General features: G+C 49.2%; 1 protein-coding gene across 1 annotated transcript in view; it reads right to left on the bottom strand.

Annotated features, from left to right (window-relative positions):
- Window positions 1-23,395, bottom strand: part of STIP1 (stress induced phosphoprotein 1) — an 812,376-nt gene that overhangs the window by 512,795 nt on the left and 276,186 nt on the right. Inside the window, exons 4-5 of the mRNA XM_069650819.1 lie at window positions 21,260-21,401; window positions 1,983-2,148 (exon numbers count right to left, since the gene is read on the bottom strand). Coding sequence (XP_069506920.1) covers window positions 1,983-2,148; window positions 21,260-21,401 — 308 coding nt within the window. The remainder of the gene's footprint in view (window positions 1-1,982; window positions 2,149-21,259; window positions 21,402-23,395) is intronic.

Below are 23,395 nucleotides of genomic sequence, written 5' to 3'. Positions count from 1 at the left end.
TCTAGGCCTCCTGTAGAACCCCCGTCGACGAGGCCATCGTCGACGTCGTTGGGACGGTGGATGCCACCTGCGTAAGTGGCAGGGTGGAGGCCGATGACTGGGCCGCCGTCGACGACGGTGAGTTAGCAGGTGGTTTTGGCGGTCCCGCCTTTTCCACACTTGGCTTGCTTTTACTCGACTCTCGACTCGTGGTCGATCTATGATGATCGCCCGAGGAGGATTTCCTTTCCTTTTCATGCTTTTTTGATGAAGATGATTTCTTTGACGAGGAGTCTCTCGTTGAGTGACTTCCAGACGACTCTTTTTCCGTCGGTCGAGATTTCTTCGCCGGTGGTTCCGACGAGGTAGCGCGGCGTGATGTTTTCGCCGATTGTGTGGAGCCTACCTCCGAAGGGGGGTATGCCCCCGCTCCATCATTCAGCCATGCCACCAGTCGTCGACTGCGGTCTTTGAGGGTTTTTTGAGAAAACCCTTTGCATATGTCACAGTTATCCGCCGAATGATGAGGGTGGAGGCAATATATACAATCCATATGTCCGTCCCCCTCGTAAACTTTTTTCAAGCCGCACGTCGCGCATGGGCGGAACAGCGCTTTTCCTGAAACGGATGACATTTTCTGTACTCAAATTCCAGTAATGCAACCTTGTACAAAATAGTAAGACAACGCGAGGAGATCCCACTACTTTGGAGACGGTTGAAATCTGAAGGGGAGCCGCGGGGGCGGGCCTCTTATACTGGGACAGCCTACGGAGCATGCGTAGGCAGGTCCTAAAAGGACGTAGATAGGACACAAAAGTGTCGGAAGTTTTCCTATTGGAAAAGGCTATATATGTGTACCGAGGGGTCCCAGTCTGACGGGGAATATTCTAAGCATGTGAATCCATGAAAGATCCAATGCTGGAGAATTAATTATATTAAGTACATTTTTAAATCCTCTCATTAATTGCCCACCTTGGTTTTTTCAACCTAGTACAAATTTTTGGTTTAGATTTCTCAAACTTTTGCACTGAAGAAAAGCCATACATTTGGGAGACTGCATCAAAAATGTTCAGTTTGATTATGAAAATCCTGTGAATTTTTCAAAACATTTTTACATGTTCAATATTTACATACTGCATTCTGTTTATGCCATGGATGTATAGTGGATATCAATGTATAATTAGTCATTTTTATGATTATATATCAGTTTTGTAATTCTGGCTTGTGTGTTCATTGGTTGAATAAAATACACAAATTCATAATTTTTTGTATAGGTTGGGAACTTATTTGTGGACCGATTACCCAAATTAAGAACTCCAAACAAACATAAAATTGTTTGAATCTTTAGAATGTATACACATGATGCATTTTTTTTACTTACTGTGGCAGTTCCTTAACTGCTATTTATTAATCCTTTGGTGTAGCGCATGCCTCGATTTCTAGTAACCAATTGTGCAGTGCTATGCTGCCATTCGAACCTAGGTCTGTGCTAATTACATACATGCATTTTATTCATTTTTAATTGTAATCTTAGTTTATCACAGGTATCTTCATATAATTAATCTCCCCCACCTCTTCACAGGAAACACCAGGCATCAATTAGAGGGATCAAGAGAAGGGGATCTTCCATTAATAAAGTAAAAATTAAGTGTTCTCCAGCTGACCATCTGGGTGATAATGCTGGAGCAGCGAGGCTACCCTGTCAATTTCATTTTTGCATGAGCGATTCATCACTTTTCAATGCGAACGGTGAAGGAAATTATAAAGGGGAACCAATGTTCTAATTTAGAGGTAAATCAGTAATAGTAAGCAAATAGACAATTTTATAATAACTAAAGAAAATGTTTAAGCTTTCGCTCAGTGATCCCACTTGAAGGCGGAGATTCTTACCTTATTGATTACAGGTCCACACACGATAGGTGGACCAAATATACACTCAAAAATAACTTTTCCTTCACATGTGATGGGATCTTTCATTGACTTGCATTCAAAGCGGAACAAACCTGTTTCTTGTTCTCTGGTAGATCCTCTTCCATCGGCTCTGGTTTGGATTCCTTTTTTTTTGGTTGTGGAGGGGGAGTTACAATTTCTTCATCATCATCCACACTTCCTAGGTCTACTCCAAGGAGCACGCTCAGTGTGGTCATAACTCTAGGATCCTGCAACTTCCTGTAAAATGAAAAGTAATCTTTTATTTATGATAGAACGAAACAAGTTAAAGAATACTACGGATAAAAGCCAAGGTTGGAGGAAAAAGGAGTTGGCGATGAGTGACAGAACCTTCCAGGCAGCGTAAAGCATAAAATGAGGAAATGTTTTTAAATTTGAGTAATAGCAAACTATTTGTTGGGGATTTGGCAAGTATGACAAGGAAATTGACATGTGTGGTGGATTTTCTATTGCTCCTACTCCTCGCATGCACAGGGTTGCAGACAGCTACTGTTATTGGGAGTTTTTCTACAGCCTGCGGGTGGGGGATGTAAGCCATCTAACACAATGACAAGACAGGCCTACTAACCAAAACGAAATACCAAATTCCCTAGGGTGGCTTACGCAGAGCTCTCGGGCCTCACTCAAGGAAGGAGGTAGGTTGGTCGGGAGGTGCAATTAGTTCCATTAGTAACCCATAGAGTACACTAAACTTGAGTACTGAAACCCACTTCTAAAATTACACCAAGAGTAACCAAGTTCAACTAAGAAAAAAAGCTTACCTGCAACTGCGGTTCTCCTGGTCTTCCCTTCAACTCCACATGAGTATTAATACAGCACTCATCCGAGCGTTAACAATCAGAAGATGGCCTCTAGGGGTGGAACTAGAGAGGACAGTGCCCATTGACAAGAGGGCAAATGGCCCAAAAATGAGCAACTGGCATAGTGGGAGTGCATTTTGTAGTTTACACTGAAATTGCTTGACCAACGTACAGAGGATTCCCATGGAAAATATTCAACAGTGTGGCACGCAAGGAACAAGTACTTACCTCTAACTGTTGTTCTTCAGCATGGGTCTGGCATTGATTCACATGCTCATGAATATTCCCAATCTTCAGGCTGGGAATCCTCGGTATGGGGAAGAAAAAAAAAATCAAGTTTCACTTCGGAACTGTCTTTCGCCTAACAACCAATCACTGGCCTCTGGGTTATACTACCCCCAGCCAATGACTGCCCTCTACCTAAGCCCCTCCTCTGGCAGCCATCTTCAGATTTGACAGCAAGTAAAGGGGCAGTAGGACCAAGAGAAGAGCCGCAGAGGGGTAGGCGGGAGGGTTTGCATGTGAATCCATGCCAGACCCAAGCTGGAGAACAGGTACAAGTAAGTAACTTGTTCCTTCTCAAGCATGTGGTCTGGCATGGATTCACATGCTCATGAATAAAGAATACAGAGCAGTACACGCACAACCACAGGAGGTGGCAAGGTTCAACATGAAGCATATCAACAACTCAACATTAAGCACCTCTTACCTCCTCACCAGGCTCACCTTCAAACGAACAGGTTGCGCAGCACTGCTTGGCCGACTCTGGACTCCTCCCTGGAATCCCTGTCAACGCAGTAGAACTTGATGAAGGTTTGCGTCGACCTCCACGTAGCAGCCCTGCAGAAGTCAAGCAGGGGCACACCAGACAGAAACGCCGTAGTTGCAGCAATCACTCTGGTCGAATGGGCTCTCGGACAGCCAGTCAACGGTCAGTTTGCCAACCGTTGACAATGGGTGATGCAGCCGGAGAGCCACCTGCAAATGGAAGCCTTCAAGAGAGCCTTCCCATGGTTCACAGGGACATAGTTCACAAAAAGTTGCGACATCTTCCGAAAACTTTGTGCGGTCCACATAGAACTTCAGTGCTCTAGCCACGTCTAGCAAGTGCAAAGTTCTCCCAGCCGGCGACAAAGGCGTCGGGAAGAATACAGGTAACACCAAGGGCTCGTTGAGGTGGAAGTCCGACGGCAACTTGGGCATAAAGGAGGGGTGCGTCCTCAGCACCACCCTCGTGTCATGAAAAGTCAAGTATGGAGGCTTGCAAGATAGGGCCTGGATCTCTCCCACTCGTCGTGCGGAGGTGATGGCCACGAGGAAACCAATTCTTCTACGCCCCTCAAGGGTGAAGTTTTCGTCGAGTTTACACTTCTTGGAGGATTCCGGAAGATCTGCGGCCTACCTCAACGGACATGGCCCAGGACAAGGGAAGGTCGACACCCGGATCCAAGCTGTTCAGGAACTGCCCTGGATGCGGATTATATAACGTTTTCAAGGAGGACGAGCATTCGCGATGTCTCTACTGCCTTCATGAGGACAAGACGCACGTGGAGAAAGACTGTGCGTTCTGCAAGAACCTTTCGGAACAGACCAAACAAGATCGTCATTGCTGCCTCGCAACCTGGCTGGAGAAGGGCAAAGCAGGTGCCAAGCGGTAACACTCCGAGATGGCCAAAATAATCCAGCGAGACAAAGTGTTTCGTCACAGCCTGTCTCAAACGCTTTCCAGCGTAACCAATAAAGAGTTGATCGTCCACTCTGACCCGGGACATGCGTGAAACATAAAAGCTTAAAGCTCTCCTAGGATCAAGCCTATGGAGCCTCTCCTCTTCCTTACCAGGATGCGGAGGAGGATAGAATGCCGGAAGAACAACCTTCTGGGCCAAATGAAATTCCGAAACCACCTTCGGAAGAAAAGAAGGACGAACTCTAAGGACAACCCTGTCCTTCTGAAATACAGTGAAGGGTGGCTTAACTGAAAGTGCCTGTAACTCACTCACTCTGCGAGCGGAAGTAACCGCAACCAAAAACAGTTTTCAGAGTTGACAGCCTCAAAGGACAAGAATGCAAAGGCTCAAACGGAGCACCCATAAGAAACTTCAGAACAAGGTTTAAATCCCAACCGGGCACCAGGAAAGGTGACGGAGGGAACACAATAGTGAGTCCTTTCAGAAACTGTGAAATTAAAGGGATTTTAAAGTAGGAACACTCTTCAGACGAGCGCTTAAAGATAGACAGGGCCGCCAGGTAATCTTTAATGGTACCCACTTGCAAGCCCCTGTGGGCCAAAGAAAGTAAAAAGGACAGCACCATGGGGATGTCGCATGCAAAAGGATCCACATTCTGAACTCTGCACCAGTCGCAGAATTTACGCCAACGGTACAGAGACTTTGTTGCTGGCCATCGGGCCGAGAGCAACACCTCCATCACATCTTCAGCGAGGTCCCAATCCTTATACCTCAACCTTTCAGAAGCCAAGCATGAAGGTTGAGGGATCTGACCTCTTGATGGAGAACCTGACCCCCCCCTCCCGTGAGAGCAGATCGTCTCGGTAGGGAAGACCACGTGGAGGGCAGATGGACAAGTCGAGAAGGTCCGGGTACCACGTCCTTAGAGCCCACGCCGGAGCAATGAGGATCATCCGGGAACCGAACTTCCGTAACCTCCGCAGCACTTGCGGGATGACGGGGACTGAAGGAAACGCGTACAGCAGCGGGAATGACCACTCCACCACAAACGCGTCTCCTAAAGCTCTTTTTGGAGGAAATTCCCGCAAGCAGGACCGCTCGCACTTCCGGTTGACACTGGAGGCGAAGAGATCCACTTAATGGGTCCCCCAAAGGGCAAAGCTCTCCAGGAGAATCTCCTGAGCCAACTCCAACTCGTGAGAGATCGTGCTCTGCCTGCTCAGAGGGTCCGCCGTCATGTTTTCGTCTCCGGCCAGATGAACTGCCGAGATCGAAACTTCCGGCTGGATGGCCCAGAACTCGAGCTGCATCGCCTCCCTGCACAGAGGAAGTGACCCTGCCCCCCCCTTTTTGTTGAGGTAGTGCATGGCCACTGTGTTGTCCGTCAGGATCAGGACATTCTTTCCTCGCACAGTCGGCAGAAAAGCCTTCAGGGCTAGCCTGACGGCCCTCAGCTCCAACAGATTGATATGGAGTCTGGACTCCGACGGAGACCAACGACCGCTGACTGTCAGCTCGTTGGCACGAGCTCCCCATCCCGTGAGGGATGCATCCATCACGATCGTCACCTCCGGCCAGGGAAGCCAAAATGGAGCCCCCTTCATCAAGTTGCTTTCGACGGCCCACCACAGAAGGTCCCGGGCAACCGAGGGCGGCACCTGAACCGGGTCCGACATCCTGTCGGAGGACTGCGACCATTGCATCTTGAGTGCCCACTGCAAAGATCTCATCCGCAGGCGAGCCTCTGGCACCAGAAGAATGCAGGATGCCACGAGGCCGACCAACCTCAAGAACTCAAACGCTGGGAGCGTCTGGGCATGCTGAAACTTGTGCACCATCTGCTGAATGTGAAGAGCCCTCACCTGGGGAGGAAAACACTGCCCCAGGGAAGTGTCGAGCACTGCTCCGATGTACTGGAGCCGCTGTGTTGGCATCAAATGGGACTTCTTTAAATTGAGGGAGAAGCCCAGCCTGTGAAGGGAGTGGCAGGTGACGGACAGATGATCCAGGACTTGCTCGGGAGAGCTCCCCCTGATCAACCAATCGTCCAGGTAGGGGTAGACGTGAATCCCCCCTTGCCTGAGATGCGCTGCCACCACCACCATGAGCTTGGTGAAAACCCTTGGGGCGGAGGTCAATCCGAACGGCAGGACCCGAAACTGAAAGTGCCAGTCGCCAACCGCGAACCTCAGGTACTTCTTGTGCTTGGGATGGATCGGCACATGGAAGTAAGCGTCCTTGAGGTCGAAAGACACCAACCAGTCCTGAAGTTGAAGGGCCTGGAGGACTTGAGAGAGTAAACATCTTGAACTTGTCCTTCCTGAGGAGTTTGTTCAAACCGCGCAAGTCCATGATGGGTCTCAATCCCCAGTCTTTCTTCGAAATCAAAAATAAGGGGAATACCATCCCTTGTTCCTCTCCGCTACAGGCACCAGTTCTATGGCGCCTTTCTCCAGCAGGGCTTGAATTTCTGGCGCAAGGAGCGGATCCGGACTTTGCAAAGAGAGGTTCCCCGGTGGATTGTCATGAGGCCTCTGCCGAAAGGGAAGACAGTAGCCGTGAGTTATGATCTCCAGAATTCACACATCTGAAGTAATGGCACGCCACTCTACAAGATGCTGCGCCAGCCTTCCCCAACCGGCGAACCATGGGACATGGCCTCATGACCGAGAGGTAGGGGCTGCAGCGTTACCTGAGGGATAAGAGGCAACTGCCCGAGCGGCCTTGGCACCACGGGTACCCTGTCATCCACCTCTGGTACGCCTGCGTTGGCCTCTGACTGCCAGCTCCTCTCGCTTTACTGAAGGGCGAGTAATAGCGAAAGGAACCACCCCTCCATTGCTGTCCCCTAGGACGAAAAGGCGGAGGTTGGCGAACTGCAGCGCCCAACGACTTTGCTGCAGCTTTGGAGGTCTGCAACCTCTCAAGGCTCTCGTCAGGCTTGCTGCCAAAAAGGTGTTCACCGTCAGAGGGCATGTTGAGGAGCCGAGACTGCACATCAGGAGCAAACCCCGACTTCCGCAACCACGCAATCCTGCGTATCACGGTGCTCGCCGCCATGGACCTGCTGATGCATTCAGCCATGTCCAAACCTGACTGAACGGACTCACATGGCATCCTTACCATCCTGGACCATAGCAAGGAAACCATCCCGTTCGTCCCCTTCGGGAATATGTTCAGCAGCTAACGCAACACAGTTCCACAGAGAGTGTGTGAAACGAGATAAGGCACAAATGGAGTTGGCCGCCTGAAGCGCCATACCACCAGAAGAAAACACTTTCTTCGCCGAGCCATCAAAACGTTTGTCGTCCCTATCAGGGGGGATGGTAGGGTACGACACCTGCTTTGCCGGGGCCGTGGCCGCCTGCACCACCAAACTCTCCGGAGTGGGGCGCCTGGTCAAGTAGCAGGGGTCGCTACTGGCTGGACGGTATTTTCGCGACAAGGACTTGCCCACTGCCGGGAGACTCTGGAGCAGTCCAAGCCCCCGCCACCCCTCTGCAGAGCCATATGAAATGGCAGTACCTGGTCAGTGGGGGGGTGGGGGGACCAAGATCAAGGATGTCCGTGAGATCCTGAACAAACTCCCCTGGGGGAGCCGACCATCCCAAGTACTAAAGCGCCGGTACGAAGAATCGGCAGGAGTGCCAGGCTCCGGCCTACAAAACTACACCTCCGGAGAGGTGTCCAGCCCACTGGCATCATGCAGTGACTGCCTCAGGTCATCAAAATGGCTATGGCCCGAGAGAAGCTCATCAGGCACCGGCACCAAGCCCTTATCAGAGCCCTCATCACCCTCTGAAATGTACTCCAGGCGGTGAGAAGAAGACACCGGAGGACCAAAGCAATGCCTGACCTTAGCCAGAGCCTTTCTAGGGGCTACCCCCGTGCCACGGGGCCCCTCCGACACCACTGCCTCGAAAGGCGTCGAGGGCGCTGAATGAGTTGGCGCCGAGAGAATCAGCGTTGAGCGAATCGGCGTCAGCCGCAGCGCCGCCAGCACCGGCGGCGACACAGGCTTCGAAGCCAGGGCTCCGAGCGTGTCCTTCGACGACCTAGGCGCCGACAGCATAGACGACCCCCTCGAAAGCAGAGCCTCGAGAGAGGTCGACGACCTTGGCGCCACAGGTGTCGACGTCTACCTCGAAGACGTCACAGGATCACGTGGTCTCGAGCACGTCGAGGACCGGGACCTGGAACGGACATGGCGAGAACGGTTACCCTTGTCAGAGCGGGACCTCTCCCGTGAACCGTGCCGACCACCCGAGCCCGAAGGCGTGCGAGCGGTGTCTCTCGACCGATAACGACCGACCCCACTCTGAGGCACGGACGGACCGGTGCCCTGCGATTCAAGAATCGCCAACATCATCTTCCTGAAGGAAGCCCATTCCTCTGGTGTCGCTTGCATGGTGGGATAAGCGACGGGCGAAGTCCTCGGAAGAGGAGGGGGAAGGCGACCGATGCCGGCGTTTCCAGGAATGCCTCGAAGAGGCAGAGAAGTGGCGCGACCGACTCCCGGAACGAGACCCACTGGACCTCCGACGATGATGCGGAGTCACCTCTTGAATCATCCGTCGAAAGCCCTGCAGACCTCGACTTCCTGGGCTTAGACACCCTACCTACGGACAACTTCTTGCGCTCCCGCAAGGCCTTGGCCATTAGCGACTGGCAGTCAACACAGTCGTCCGTGTCGTGGGCCTCCCCGAGGCACCAGAGGCAGGCGTTGTGCGAGTCTGTTACCGACATCTTGGACCCACAGTCCCTGCATTTCTTGAAGCCCGGACGCGGGATTGAAGACGAGGTAGACGTCACAAAAACCTAACAGGTTCAAAGAACCGAGAAGAATACAACAAACTCCAAAGAGTCGAGGTGTACCCAGATTCACGAAGCGAACACGTTCGCGGAAAAAAACGGAACTGAGGCTACGGGCGTCGTGCACCCTACTTATCACATCGGGTGAAGTCGGCCATCGGAGGAGGTCCTCGGGGACGGCGCATCAACGTAGGACACAGAAAATGTTCTGAAGCAGCACAGCTGTGGACATTACCTGTCATAGATATGGACTACGTCGGAGGACCCAATCCCCTCGAAATGCTGTTTTCCACGACAAAAATTTCGGTGGCACCGAATGCATAGGATCGAACGGTGGACCCATGAGCCTAGTAAGCAACACACTGAGCTCCCATGCCGGGGCCTTCAACAGTGGGAACGAGCGAAATAGTCTTTTGACTAACTCCTTGACCAAACTATGCGACCATAAGGATGATCGTCCAGAAGATCTGTTGTAGCGGGAGATAGCAGCCCGATAAACCTTGATGGAAGCATGGGCCAGTCCTGCCTTGGCCAACGACAATAGGGAAGCACCTGCGGAGCAGTGACTCACAGTGTCCATCTTCTGAGTACGGCACCAAACAGCGAACCTCTTCCACTTGTACCCATAGCATTTGAGAGTAGATAAAGCTCTGGCCTTGGCAAGCACCTCCTTACAATCCGCTGGTAAATCGTAGCCCCCAAACTCTAGTGCTACAGGAGCCAGGCCTTCAGGTTCAGCGATCCTGGGTCGTGGTGCAGAATGGCGCCTCCTTCCCTGGCGAGAAGATCTGCATCCGCCGAAAGCTTGACTGGAGGGAATGCTGATGTTTTAGAACCGCTTGTCCCACCTGTGTATCTGTTTCGGAATGTGGGTCAATGCAGTAGTGCTCAGTCAAGGTGTGAACTGAGCTCAATGTAGCTGCTCTGCAAATGTCCAATGGTACGTTTGCAAGAAAGGCTAACGCAGCCCCAGCTCCCCTTGTGGAGTGGGTTCTAGGTGTAGAAGGCAGTGTCTTGTCTGATAATGAATAGCATAACTATAAATTTGACTATCCATTTGGAGATTGCTCTCTTTGAAACACGCTCTCCTTGTCTGCCTGTAGCCATGGAGACGAACAGTTAACCAGTTTTCCTAAGCAGGTTGATCTTATCTACGTAGTAGAGAACTGCTCTCCTCACATCTAGTGTGTGGAGTTTGACCTCAGTTGAGCTAGTAGTTTTGAAAGAAGGCCGGGAGCTCAATAGACTGGTTTACGTGAAACTTGGGAATAAATTTAGGTGAAAACCTAGGGTGAGTTTGTAAAACCAATTCGTCTTTATGGATGACAAAGAAGGGGTCCAGCACTGACAAGGCTTGGATCTCGCTGACTCTTATGGAAGCGATAGCCACTAAGAAGGCAGTTTTATAGGTAATGTTTAAGGGTAGCCTGTTGCAAAGGCTCGAAGGGGGGTCCCATGAGTTTTGCTAGTACTACTTTTAGATCCCAACCAGACAGGGGGTTAGAGACTGGAGGATGTATCTTTTACACTCCCTCCATGAAAGCTTTGATGACTGGCACTTTCCACCATGAGATCTTACTTTGAGAGGTGGTGTATGCTGATAAAGCTGCAAGGTGGACTTTGAGAGAGTTAAAGACCAACCCTGAATCGAACAGGTGGAGCATGTAAGTAAGAATGTGTGATGGCATACACTCTATGGGGTTGATCTGTTTAGAATGGCACCAAATGACAAATCTCTTCCACTTGTAGAAATAGCAGTGTCTGGCGTTTGGTTTCCGTGCTACCTTTAGGATGTCCAGACATCGTTGTGGAAGATTAATGTGTCCGAACTATGACTTCAGGAGCCATGCTGGCAAGTTCAAAGAGTGAGGTTGTGGGTATAACGTTTATCCCCCGTGTTGAGTCAACAGGTTGACTTGGTACGGGAGCTTGATAGGCTCGCACATAGTCAGCGTGCGCAGATGTGGATACCACAGTTGTCTCGCCCACATAGGAGCAACTAGGATGAGTGTCATCTGTTCCCCGTTTATTTTGTTCACTATCCTGCTGATTAACAGTCTCGGGAAAAGCGTAAGCAAATATCCCTGACCAGTTCACCCATAGGGCGTTCCCCTTGGAGTGTGGCTGGGTGAACATGGACGCGAAGTCTGGGCATTGCTTGTTTTCTCCTGTAGCGAACAAGTCTAGAGAGGGGTATCCCCAAAGAGAATGTGTGGTCTATGACATCTGTGTGTAGTTTCCACACATGCTCTTCTGGTAGAGGGTCTCTGCTGAGAGAGTCTGCTAGTGTGCAGTATCCCTGGAACATGTTGGGAGGCCAGGGACATCCCTCGTCTGAGTGCCCACTTCCATATTTTCTGTGCCAGCTTGGATTTGTAGAGTGTGTACCTCCCAGATTGTTGACCTAGAACATTGCAGTGGTGCTGTCTGTTAGGACTTGTACCGACAGGTTTGTCAAGTGTTCTTCGAAGGATTGTAGGGTTTTGAGGACTGCCAATAACTCCAGAACGTTTATGTGTTTCTGTGCAGTCACTTGTGACCACAGGCCGTGTGCTGAAGGTAGTGGGCCCCCCACCCGGAAAGGGATGCGTCCGTTGTGATAACCGCTTGTGCTTCTGGATCGTGGAAGGGTTTCCCCTCGAATAGATTTTCACTTCACCACCAGCGTAAGTTCTGAACAGGTGTTGGCGAAACAACCACTAGATCGCCCCACTGAGACCATTGTTCAACCATTCCTGCATTGGTCGCAGGCACGCGTGGGGGACTAGGTAAATGCATGATGCCATCATACCTAGCAGGCACATTGCTTTGCGTACGCTTATCCGGAGACCAGCTCGATACTGGGGTATTTGCCGAACCATATTTTGCACTCTTTCCAGGGAGGGGTAGGCTAACCCTCTCTGTATCTAAAACAGCTCCTAGGAACTGTTTTGATGTGTTTGGTATCAGACTTTACTTTCTTGTTTATTGAGAAGGCCAATTGTAAGAGAAGGTCTATTGTCCTTTGCACGTTTACTTTACAAAGATGGTAGTTTTCTCCCGTGATCAGCCAGTCGTCCAGGTAAGGGTAACACTGGGATTGACTCCCTGCGTAGGTGCACTGCCACCACCGCCAGTACCTTGGTGAACACCCTTTGAGCCAATGCTATTCCGAAGTGCAGCACCTTGAACTGAGAGTTGGTTTGCTACTTTGAACCCCAAGAATCTTCTGTGCGCTGGGAACATTGAGATATGAAAATAGGCATCTTTGATGTCCAATGTTGCCATGTAATACCCCCTTTTTAACAGAAGGATTACTTCTTGTAGGGTTGTCACGCGAAATTTTTGTGGCTTTACAAATTTGTTTGCAGGGCACAGGTCTAGTACCGGCCACATGTTCAGATTTTTTTTTGGAACAAGGATGTACGTTGAATAAATACCCTTGTTTACCTCCCTCGATGGAGTCTTTGAGTAGAGCTTTCACCTCTTCTAGCAGGATAAGTTGTTCCTCCTGCAATGGTTTCTTTTGGCGCGGGGGAGGTTTGACGGTCTTCCTTAAAGCTCTATACAATAACCCCCTGTCACAGTTGACAACACCCATTTGTCCGATGTTCTACCCTCCCATGCGTGGGTGAAAAAAAAAATATTCGGCCCCCGACTGGGGAAACATGGGAGGGGACCCGTAGCGGGATGTCATTGCTTAGAGGGTGTCCCTCCAACTCGGATGGGGGAGCCTCTCCATCTTCCGCGGGTCCTGCGCTGACCCCTGGGGTAACCCTGGGTCGCTTGTTCATTGGCATTCCAAGAGGAACCTTTGTTCATTGGCATTCCGGTCCCTCTCTGCATGTTTTTCCCCCGAAAACAACGAAAATTACTACCACCTCTTTGGCCTGATTGTTTATTAGTCAGTTGGCCAAGGGATTTAAGGTTCTCATACTCATCCATGGCGGACTTGAGAGCGTCTTCAACTGCCTTTCCAAATAGTACGCTCTGCTCAACTGGCATATTTAGTAGGGTAGCTTGAGTCTCAAGTTTGAAGCCCGACTGCCTAAGCCAGGCATGGCGTTTAAAATGGTGGCTTCTGCAAGAACTCGTCCAGAGTTGTCAGCTGCGTCTAAGTTATTTTTTAGGACGACGCCTGCTGTAGCTCCGCCTTCGGAAGCGGGAAGGGAGAGTTTGGCTTTTAGTGGCTCTGGTGCGACTCTGCCAGGGCATTTACCTCATCCCACTTTGTGCAGTCATAGCTGGATAGCAAGGTGGAATTGTTTGCTATACGTGCCTAGTAAGCTGCAGTGGACGCTATCTTTCTCCCCATTACATCATTTCTTACTCTCCTTGTCCGGATGGGCTTCGGAGGAGGCCAAGGGGGTACCAGCTCTCTTGCGGGTGGTGGTAACAAGAGAGTAAGGTCGAAGCTGGCCCCTTATATATAAGGGGTCGGAAGGTGCTGGTTTGAAAAGTTTCTCGATCCTAGGGTTCACCGCCCTGGTATCGTTTGGTATTTCTAGGGAAGGTTGAATCCTTCGGACTGTTTTTAGCAGGGGATAAATTGGGTTGCCGTTTTTTGTTAATCGCCCAGCATATTCTCCACAAAATCCTTGTCTTGTTGGGCCTCTTGTGTTTTTCGATGCCGAAAGGCCTGGCAGCCCTTATGAGTATATCGTTAAATAGTGGCTGGTTTTCCACCGGGAATTCTGGTAAAGGAGGGTCTTGCGAGACTGGAGAGTCCATCGCAGAAATCACAGTGTCATCTTGGTCATCTCCCCCCCGCCCCCCCCCGGCGTCATAACCCTCGATGTCACCATAATAGGGTTCACCGTCGAAGTATTCATCCTCCCCCCTAAATCCTGGTCATAAAGGTTGTGGGAGAGGCGAGGAGGAGTCTGGTGGTTCATCAGCCAATTCTACTGGGGGAAGAGATCTCCTCTTAAATGGTACAACCGTTGCCTGGGACTGAGGCTGTAGGTGTTGTGTTGGAACCAGACGCTTGTGTAGTGGGAGGCGTGGAGGCCAAGTTGTCCGAACATGTGGATGTTTTTCAAAGACATTTGCCAAACCGGTCATGCAACTCCTGACTCAATATCCTGTGCAGACCATCTGGCTGAACTGGGTATAGCCTCCGGGTCGGAGAAGGCAGGAGTGGGGGTATGTTCCTCTTAATCAAGACTGATAGTGTCAGGCTGATGTGCATGATCAGACTCTACTATAGTGTCCTGTAGGGGCATACTTTTATGTTGGCTAGAGGGCTGCTCCCTAGCCTTCTCCTTGTTAAGTGAGTCCCTCTCTCTAAAGGAACTGGACGTCTCTTTCCTTATGGTCCCTGCTCTTAGACAATTTTTTGGAGCTCGGGGTCGAAGAGGGGGCTTCGGAGGACTCCCTGGGCTTGTCCCCGGATGTAGGCCGAGCTTCGACCGCAGGGATAGCTTGCACGGCATCTTTCGCCGTTGCGGGGCCGGACAGGGGAGTTTTGAGTCGGGTGACCTTTGTCTTGGTGGGCTCGTCAGGCGGCTGCTGCTCGGAGCGCCCATGGGACATCTGATCGGAAGATCTGCCCTTCACCGTGGGGTGTATGTTTGTGGGGGAGTGTGGTGCCCTTGCCGCCGGGTGTCTTCCCCGTAACAGGACCGCCGGCCTGTCTGCTAGGGTCGGGGCTGGCACTGGGGAACGTGAAGGTTCCCCGTCACCCTCGCTGTTGCTGGATGCTTCTTCGACGTCCATGGAGGCCTCGGCCTGCATGGCGTGATGGGCCCAATATTTAGTTTGACTTAAAAGCCGCAAAGACAGTCGGACTAGATTACAAGCCTGACAATGCACCTCGTCGTGGTCTCAATTCAAGCAGAGGCTACAGACCCTATGCTGTCGACCCACGTGAAATTCTTATTGCAGGAGGGGCAGAACTTAAAGGGAGTATGCTCCATAATATTGGTAGGCAGCTGGGAGACTATGGAAAAGGGTGGGAATAAACTTGTTTATGACCACCCCCCCACTCTCCCTACTGTTAGGCCGAGGCCGAAAAAGCCTTCCAAGGCCAGGTGGCGCTGGCAAAGTCTCCGTCTGACGGTCAACTTCGAAGTCTTCTTCAGTCTTCACCACGTCGAGTCACGGCGTCGGCAAAGGACAGGAAGAAGCACTAATTTATTAAAGTTCAATGGCGTACGCCGAAAAAGGACTTCGCTTATATTTTTGCGACCACTCACAATGGCGGAAAAAAACAATCTGAGGGACCTACATGCGTGAGGGATCATGGGTAAAGGGGACGTCACAATAGGGATAGTATTACTGGCACACCATTTTCGAGTTTCGAAAAACTCGAATACTCCGCAGCTTCCACTAGATGTCTGTCTATGCACAGCATGCGCTCCAAGCAGATTACACAAGCAACAAATACTATTACGGTGAGTAATTTATTCCTTTTGAGGCTTGTGGATCTGCTTAGATCACATGCTATGCATAGATTAGCGAGCAGTGTCTGGAGACGGTGGTGGGTTGTAAGAAGATACAATGGCAAATCAATGTTTGAGCACTGTTTGTCCCACCTGTGAAACGGCTTTAGAATGTGTGTCAATGCAGTAGTGTTGAGTAAAAGTATGTATAGAGCTCCATGTTGCTGCTTTGCAAAAGGCGTCCAGCAGGACGGTTGCAATGAACACAAGAGTAGCTCCTGTACCCCTGGTAAAGAGCTCTTGGTGTGAAAGGCAGAGTATTTGATAGAAAGTAGCAGAGCTGTATGTATTTATTCCAACGTGCATCACCTTCCCTGCCAGGTGCCATGGAGACAATCAATTGGTCAGTTTTGTAGCGTTTTGTTTACATAGTAAAGGACTGCCCTCCTTACATCTAGTGTAGGAGTTCTTTCTCAGCTGAGCTGGAAGGGTTTTGAAAAAGCTGGTAGTTCAATGAACTGGTTGACATGGAACTTCGATATGACCAAAACCTAGGGTGTGTTCTTAGGGTCTTGCACTAATAAAGCTTGTAATTCACCGACTCTTATGGAGGCGATAGCCACCTGAAAAGCAGTTTTTTTATGCAAGGTGTTTAAAGTTGGATTTTTGCATAGGCTCAAAGGGGTGTCCCATGAGCTTTGCAAGTACTACATGTAGGTCCCATCCTGGAGGTGGGTTTGAAATGGGGGGTTGGGGGAGGGGGGGTCGGGGGTGTTAAAGTGTCTTTCCTCCTTCCAAGAATGCCGTTATGACAGGGATTTTCCACCAGGATACCTTGCTTTGAGAAGTGGTGTACGTGGATAGAGCCGCCAGGTAAACCTTGATTAAGTAAAACACCAGTCCCGAGTCAAGCAAGTGGAGCATGTAATGAAGAATATGTGATGGAGTACATTCTATTGGGTTTACATTTCTTGGCTGGCACCATATTACAAACCTTTTCCACTCAGTGCCTGGTGTTTGGTTTTCATGCTTCCTTGAGGATTTCCATACATCTTTGAGGTTGTTTTAAATGGCCAAATGCTAGGACTGCAAGAGCCAAGCTGCCAAATTCATAGACTGAGGGTGTGGATGGAACATTGTCACCCTCCCCCCGTGAGGTGTGAGCATGTTGTAGGGATTGCACATCACCAGTTTGCGCAGAAGTAGAAACCAGAGATATCTCGGCCACATAGGAGCAACTAGGATTAGTGTCACTTGTTCACCAACATGCTCATTAGTGGTGTCGGGCAACCTGAAAGTGTACGCAAATTTCCCTGATCATTTCACCCACAGGGCGTTCCCCTTTGACCCTTGTTGGGGAAACCTGAATGCAAAGTCTGGGAACTGCGTGCTCTTGCTTGTGGCGAACAAGTCTAAAGGGGGTTATCCCCAAAGGGAGAAGATACCGTTTAAGATATTTGTCGAGCTGCCACTCGTGCTCTTTGGGTAGGGGGTCTTTGCTTAATGAGTCTGCCAGAGAATTGAGTTCCCCTGGAACATGTTGCGATGTTAGTAACATCGCCCGAGTGCCCACTTCCAGATTTTTTTGTGCTAGCCTGGACAGATTTGGAGTGTGTGTGCCCCGATTTTTTATGTAAAACATGGCAGTGGTGCTGTCCATGAGGATAAGCACTGTGTGGCCAGACAGGTGCACTTGGAAAGCTTGTAGGGCCTGTAGTACTGCTTGCAGTTCCAAAAGCTTTATGTGATTTTGGGCTGTGATCTGTGTCCACAGCCCATGCGCTTTGTGGTGAAGGTAATGGGCTCCCCCCGGTGAGTGACAAGTCTGTTGCGACTACTGCTTGCACTGCCGGATTGTGAAAAGGTTTCCCCTTTAACAGGTTTTTCCTTGTCCACCAGCATAGCACTTGAACTAGGGTTAGCAAAACAACCACTAGATCGTCCCACTGACCACTGTTTCGCTAACCACTCTTGCATTGGGTCCATGTGCAACCGTGCCTGCGGGACCAGGTAAATGCATGAGCCATCATCCCACGGAAATGCACTGCTTTGCATAGGTTTACTTGGCGACCTGCTAGATACTGTGGTATTTGCAGCAGTATGTTTTGCACTCTTTCGTTTGACGGACAGACAAGACCCTCTTCTGTCCTTCAGTCCCAAGAACTCTGTTTTGCTTGGAACGAGACTTTATTCTCATTGATTAAGAATCTCAATATGAACAGAAGATTGATTTTTCAATGGGTTTTTTACTTGCAAATTTGGTAAGAGGGAATTCAGCCAGTCGTCCAGCTAAGGGTACACTGAGATGGATTCTCTGCGTAGGTGCGCTGCCACTACCACTAGTACCTTGGTGAATACCCTTGCAGAGGAGGCTATACAGAAGGGTAGCACTTTGATTTTGTAGTGGTGGTTTGCTAGTTTTAAGCGCAATAATCTTCTGTGCGCTGGGATCTTTGAAATATGAGAGTATGTATCTTTCATATCCAAGGTGGCCATGTAGTCCCTGTTTTAGTAGTGGGATCACTTCCTGTAGAGTTGCGGTATTTTTGTGGCTTGACATAGGTGTTCGCAGGGTATCGTTTTGGTACAAGGTAGTACATTGAATAAATACCCTTGTTTACCGGGACGATTTATATGGTGTCCTTCGGTAGCAGAGCTTGGATTTCTTCCAACAGGATGAGTTGTTCCTCCTGTGAAGTGTACCTTTGTCTTGGCTGGTGAATGGCTGGTGTTTGGATTAGTTCTATGCAATAACCCCTCCCGCCCCCCATACGACCTACTGAAGTGGCATGGGAGGGAAACTGTAGCGGGTGGCCATAGCTTAGGAGGGGTTGGGCCCCCCACTTGAGAAGGTTCTGCCCCTACCTCTAGTCCTTTTATGGCCTCTTAACACCCTGTTTGGAGGACGGCCCTTGTGAACAAACCCAGGACCAACCTTGCCCCACTGGTTGTAGTTTGAGGACCGCTGAGAGTTCTGTCCTCTAAACTGGTAAGAATATGACTCCCCCTCTCTGCCCAAAGGGTTTGTTAGTAAGCTGCCCTAGGGATTGGAGGGTTTCGTATTACTCCTTTGCACTTTTAAGTGCATCCTCAACTGCTATGCCAAGTAAAGCGTTGAGCTCAATAGTTCTGTTTCAGAGTGTAGCCTGGGTCTCCAATTTGAACCCCTATTGGCAGTTCCATGCGTGGCGCTTGATCAGTGTGCCTTCTGCTACAATCCTTCCCACATTGTCTGCTGCGTCCAAGTTATTTTTAAGGATGCCTCTGGCTACAAGTTTACCCTCAGCAATGGTGAGTGAGAGCTGAGTTTTTAGGGGCTCTGGGACAGAGTCTAGGGACCGAGTATCTGCTGAGCGATTTTGTCCCATTTGTGCCAATTATAGCTGGCTAATAGGATTGTTTTATTACCCATCCTTGTCTGATAGGCTGCAGAGGAAAATACCTTCCTGCCCATGGTGTACATTTTCTTTACTCTCCTTATCTGGAGAGGCTTCGGCAGAGGCCAGAGGGGTTCATGCTCCCTTTCTTGTGGTGGCGACTACCAGAGAGTTGGGTTTTAGCTTCCCCCCTAATGTATAAGTGGTCTGAGGGGGCCGGTCTAAACATCTTTTCAATGCGTGGGTTGACTGCCTTTGTCAAATTGGTTGTAAGCAGAGAGGGTTGAACACGTCTCTGGACAGACTAATGAGGGATGAATTGAGCTGCAAGATTTTTTTTATCCCAGGTTGTCCTCCACAAAGTCTTTGTTGACTTGGGCTTCTTGAGTATCTATTTTGAAGTGTTCTGCAGCCTTTAGGAGCAGGTCATTATATTGCAGTTTGTTGTCTACCGGGGAGTCTGCCACTGGTGGGTCGGTGTGGTCCGGGGACTTTATGTTTTATACGTCACTGTCATCATAATATTGGTCCAAGTCTCCCTTGTCCTCTGGGTCTGTGTATTAGCCAGTGTCTTGTGAGCACGGTGCTGTAATAAGTGTCCTGTGCCAGGTCCTGATGTGACAAGGTGGTAGCCTGCGTTTCTAGGCAGGCTTTTTTAGCAGTAGGCTGAGTGTCTGCCGCCTCGCTCTGTGGGAACCCCTGAAGGGCAGAGGACCTCGGGGGGAGCGTCAAAGAAGTTTATTAAACTCGACATTCTCCTCTTGACCTTCTCGAATTGTTCTATGGTCCATTGGGAGGCGCTGGGCAACACAGATGGAGCAGGAGTAGGTGGAGGTTCTGGGACAGGGGTCTTTATATGATGCATGGCCCCTGAAAGGGTGCCCTCAGGGGTAGTGTAATCCCTACTTTTAAAAGCCTGTGATATTTTAACTTGTGGCACCGAAGACTTATGGTTTTTCACCGTTCGAGAATTTAGTAGTTTATCGGGAACGTGTTTCTTAATTAACTCGCTCAATTTGAGCTTTTTGAGCTCTTTCCGGAGGCTGTCGACGCGTCTTTCGACACCCCTTTGTCAGCAGCCATGGACTTCCCAGATTTAGACGTGGTGTTGGAAACTGACTAACATCTGTTTCGGGGGCCTGTCGCGTGGTGATCGCGACGGCCCAGGCTACAGGGAGTGCTCGGACCTTCCCCCTCGACACCACGTGTGGCTTACTGGTTGGCGACGTGATCAACTTCGGCCGTGGGGGATGTTCTTGGTGTGATGCAACTTAGTGCTTGAACTGCCGGCTGTCCATGTAGAAGAACCGTCAGCCTGCCTGTTGGGGTCTCGCACAGATCCTGATCGCCCTCTGCGCCACTTAGGACATTGATGCTGCCATCACTGGAGGCTCCATCAACGTCGATGGCGGCATCGACCTACATGGCGTGGTGGGCCAGTCCTTGGTCTTGCGGATCTAAAGTGTTTGGAATTAACAGTTTGCAAGACTTGCACGGTCTTCCAGGGAAACGTGTTACAGGAAAGACAGAATTTAAAAGGAGTGCTTTCTATCATGTAGAAGCATGGCAGCCTGGCAAAATAAATGCCTTCTCATAGAGACTAAAATATTACCCTCCTCCCGCTCTCCCTACTGTGCAGGGCCGAGGCCAGTTGAGGCCTTGGAAGACTGCAGTCAAAGGTCAGTCGAGACAGGAGTCGCCATAGTCGACGGATGGCCTTGTCCTTGAAGCTGTTGCCAGAGATCCTGCGGTAAAATGTTTTCGAAAGGATAGAAAGAAATACTAAGTTTAATTTTCATTAAGCAATGGTGTCAGCCAAGAAAGAACTCTGCGATGTGCGTCAGGGCTCCGTTTCCATTAAACTACAAATTTGAAAAGCTCTAAAATCGTAGAATTGTCATTTATAATTGCTTGTGGGAGAAAAAAAATTGAGGTAGTGATGTTCAGAGCCCAATAAGTTCAAAACGGGGATGGTCAGGGAGGGAATTAATTTAAAAATACATAAAGCTATATCCTGTTTTTAGCACCAACATGCATCTTTTGATCGCCCAATACATATTTTCATGTACGGATCTTCCCACATATGTGCCAAAGCCCCGGCATTAAATGCAGCGCAGAAACCCATTAAAAAGCATGAGCCACAAGCAGCAGAATTCCCATACTCTAATAGGCAGACATTACACATAACTACTTCAAAACATTCATTGAACGCATCTAGCTTCCACCCCAGATTGAACCACATGAACACTCATTGTGCACCTGTAGGTTAGCTGTGGGCATTATACACTTACGTTCCAAGGTCAGAAGGCTTGTTCTTCAGTTGCTCAATCAATTGTTTGTAGCTAGGGTCACCAAGTAAGGCTCTTGTTCTAGGGTCACTCTCCAGTTTCTGATAAAGGTTAGGTGCATTGAACGGGTTCATGAACTTCCTTTCTGTTGACAGAAGAGAAAGAGGTAATACTTGTGTTCCTGAAAACAAGATTGCAGAACCAGGAAAAACACATTTGCACTAAAACAGTTCAAGGAGATGGTGCCCATGCTGGCTGAAGTCTATCTGCATTAAGTGCTTGCCCAAGAATACGGCACAAATTAAATTCCTTCTCAATTGTAATACTATAGTTGTGAAATGATTCCATTCCCAAAAGTACGGCCTTGAAATGAGCATGCCACCACCCAGAGCAATTCAAAATCAGAAAGCTGTTTTCCAGCTACACAAATGCAATTTAGAAAAACATATTACATATACAACTGCGGGGGGTGGGGGGGGTGTTTAGCCGAAACAATTGTTATATAGATTTGCACTTTTGTGGCGATGTTAATTCAAAAAAACAAAGTCTACTACGAAAACAAATTTCAGTAAGAGCACCAACATAAATATGCTACAAGTCGTACAGCAGTTTCAGGAGTCAGATTTAGGCGGGAAACCAGGACAAACACATGTGCCTGTTGGAGACTTGGGCGAGGGAAAGGAGGAGGAAAAAAGGAGGAGCATCATTTCATGAAGCTGGGTAGTTTCAATGGCACATCTGTTAAACAAAGTCAAGTTTAATGTTACATACTTGACATGGCAAGTTAAATTAGGTCTTCAAACTTTGCAGAAATAGAGCAAGGAGGCAGCAAAGATTACTCCAGGAAGTGGGGGTGACAGATCACATTTGCTTAGCCAGAGAAGATGCAGATCTTAAGGATCCGTTGGTAAGTTGGATAATAAAACCCAAAGTATTCTAGCATAGGCCAGATGGTACCTTTTTTAACAGCCTCTTGACAAGTTCCTGTAACATGGGGCAGGGAAAATAGGAGTGGGAGAGGCACATTACATTTGAACCAGTTCTCAACTTGCTAGTATGTTCCAATGTGTGTTGCAGGGACGGCACTTGCATATTGCGCATCCTGAAGCGCGCCACGGATATATACATCCAGTTCAGTTCTCCAATTAGGTTTGCTGTGAAAGAAAGGATGGGCCAAAGGTTGAAGGAGCATGATACTTGTGGGACTGGAGTAGCGCACCAATGTTAATTTGTGCAGGTTAATGAGGGGAGCAAACAAGCCACATATGAAGGTTCATTCAAGGAGCACTGTACATCACACAGCAATCCATCAATACATGAATGTGAGGTAATGAACAGTTCAATTTTACAGGGTGGGAACTTTGGCTCTGGTCTTCAAGGTACTTTGGACCTGTGTCCTGATGGCATGTATAGACCATAAAGAGCAGTTTGACGGGATCAAATTTAATGGAGGTACTCCGGAATGGGGAAACATGATTTCAGAGTTAAACGAGGCAGCCAGCTGCTTTTATTAGGAACTGTTGCCTGTACGCTAGAGGTTGGGCATTACCATAATCCACTTTGGTATGAGAATATGCACCAGCTACACGATTCATGTAGGGGATAAAAGGTGAACATTTCCTTGTGTGACTCGACATGAAAAAGGCAGTTGACGACTGCACCAATTTGAGAGTTTATTCAAATTTTCATCCTTGGAGACTCCCAGATTTACCTAGAAGCCTCTGAAGTAGTTCAGAGAATTGGGTACCTGCCCCTATGCAGTCACAGTTTTGAATGCAGGCATGGCAGGCTGAGCACTCTGACGAGTAGCAAAATCTCGGTTTGCTGCCATTGGGCTGCATGATTTTATGATGCACCCTGGTTTCAAAGCAGCTAGGCCCTTTGACCCATTAAGAGACTGCACTTGGTAGTCTCTCAGGAGAATGCTCAATGAGCACATTCTCGCAAGACCTGTGGAAATCAATGTATTCAGTAAAGTTTCATAAAGTTCACACAAAGATTGGAGGCAAAGTCCGAGCACCATGGGGCAAAACGTTACACTCTGGATGACTGGTGAGAAAGTAAACCCATGAAAAGGCAACCACGTTACTCACCATAGTGACTAACTTACTCCTAGTCCATAGTTCTGTTTCCTCGATA

This window comes from Ambystoma mexicanum, chromosome 3p (genome assembly GCF_040938575.1).
Source record: "Ambystoma mexicanum isolate Mex_15411 chromosome 3p, UKY_AmexF1_1, whole genome shotgun sequence".
NCBI classification, from domain to species: domain Eukaryota; kingdom Metazoa; phylum Chordata; class Amphibia; order Caudata; family Ambystomatidae; genus Ambystoma; species Ambystoma mexicanum.
This window is presented reverse-complemented; position numbering and strand designations above follow the sequence as displayed.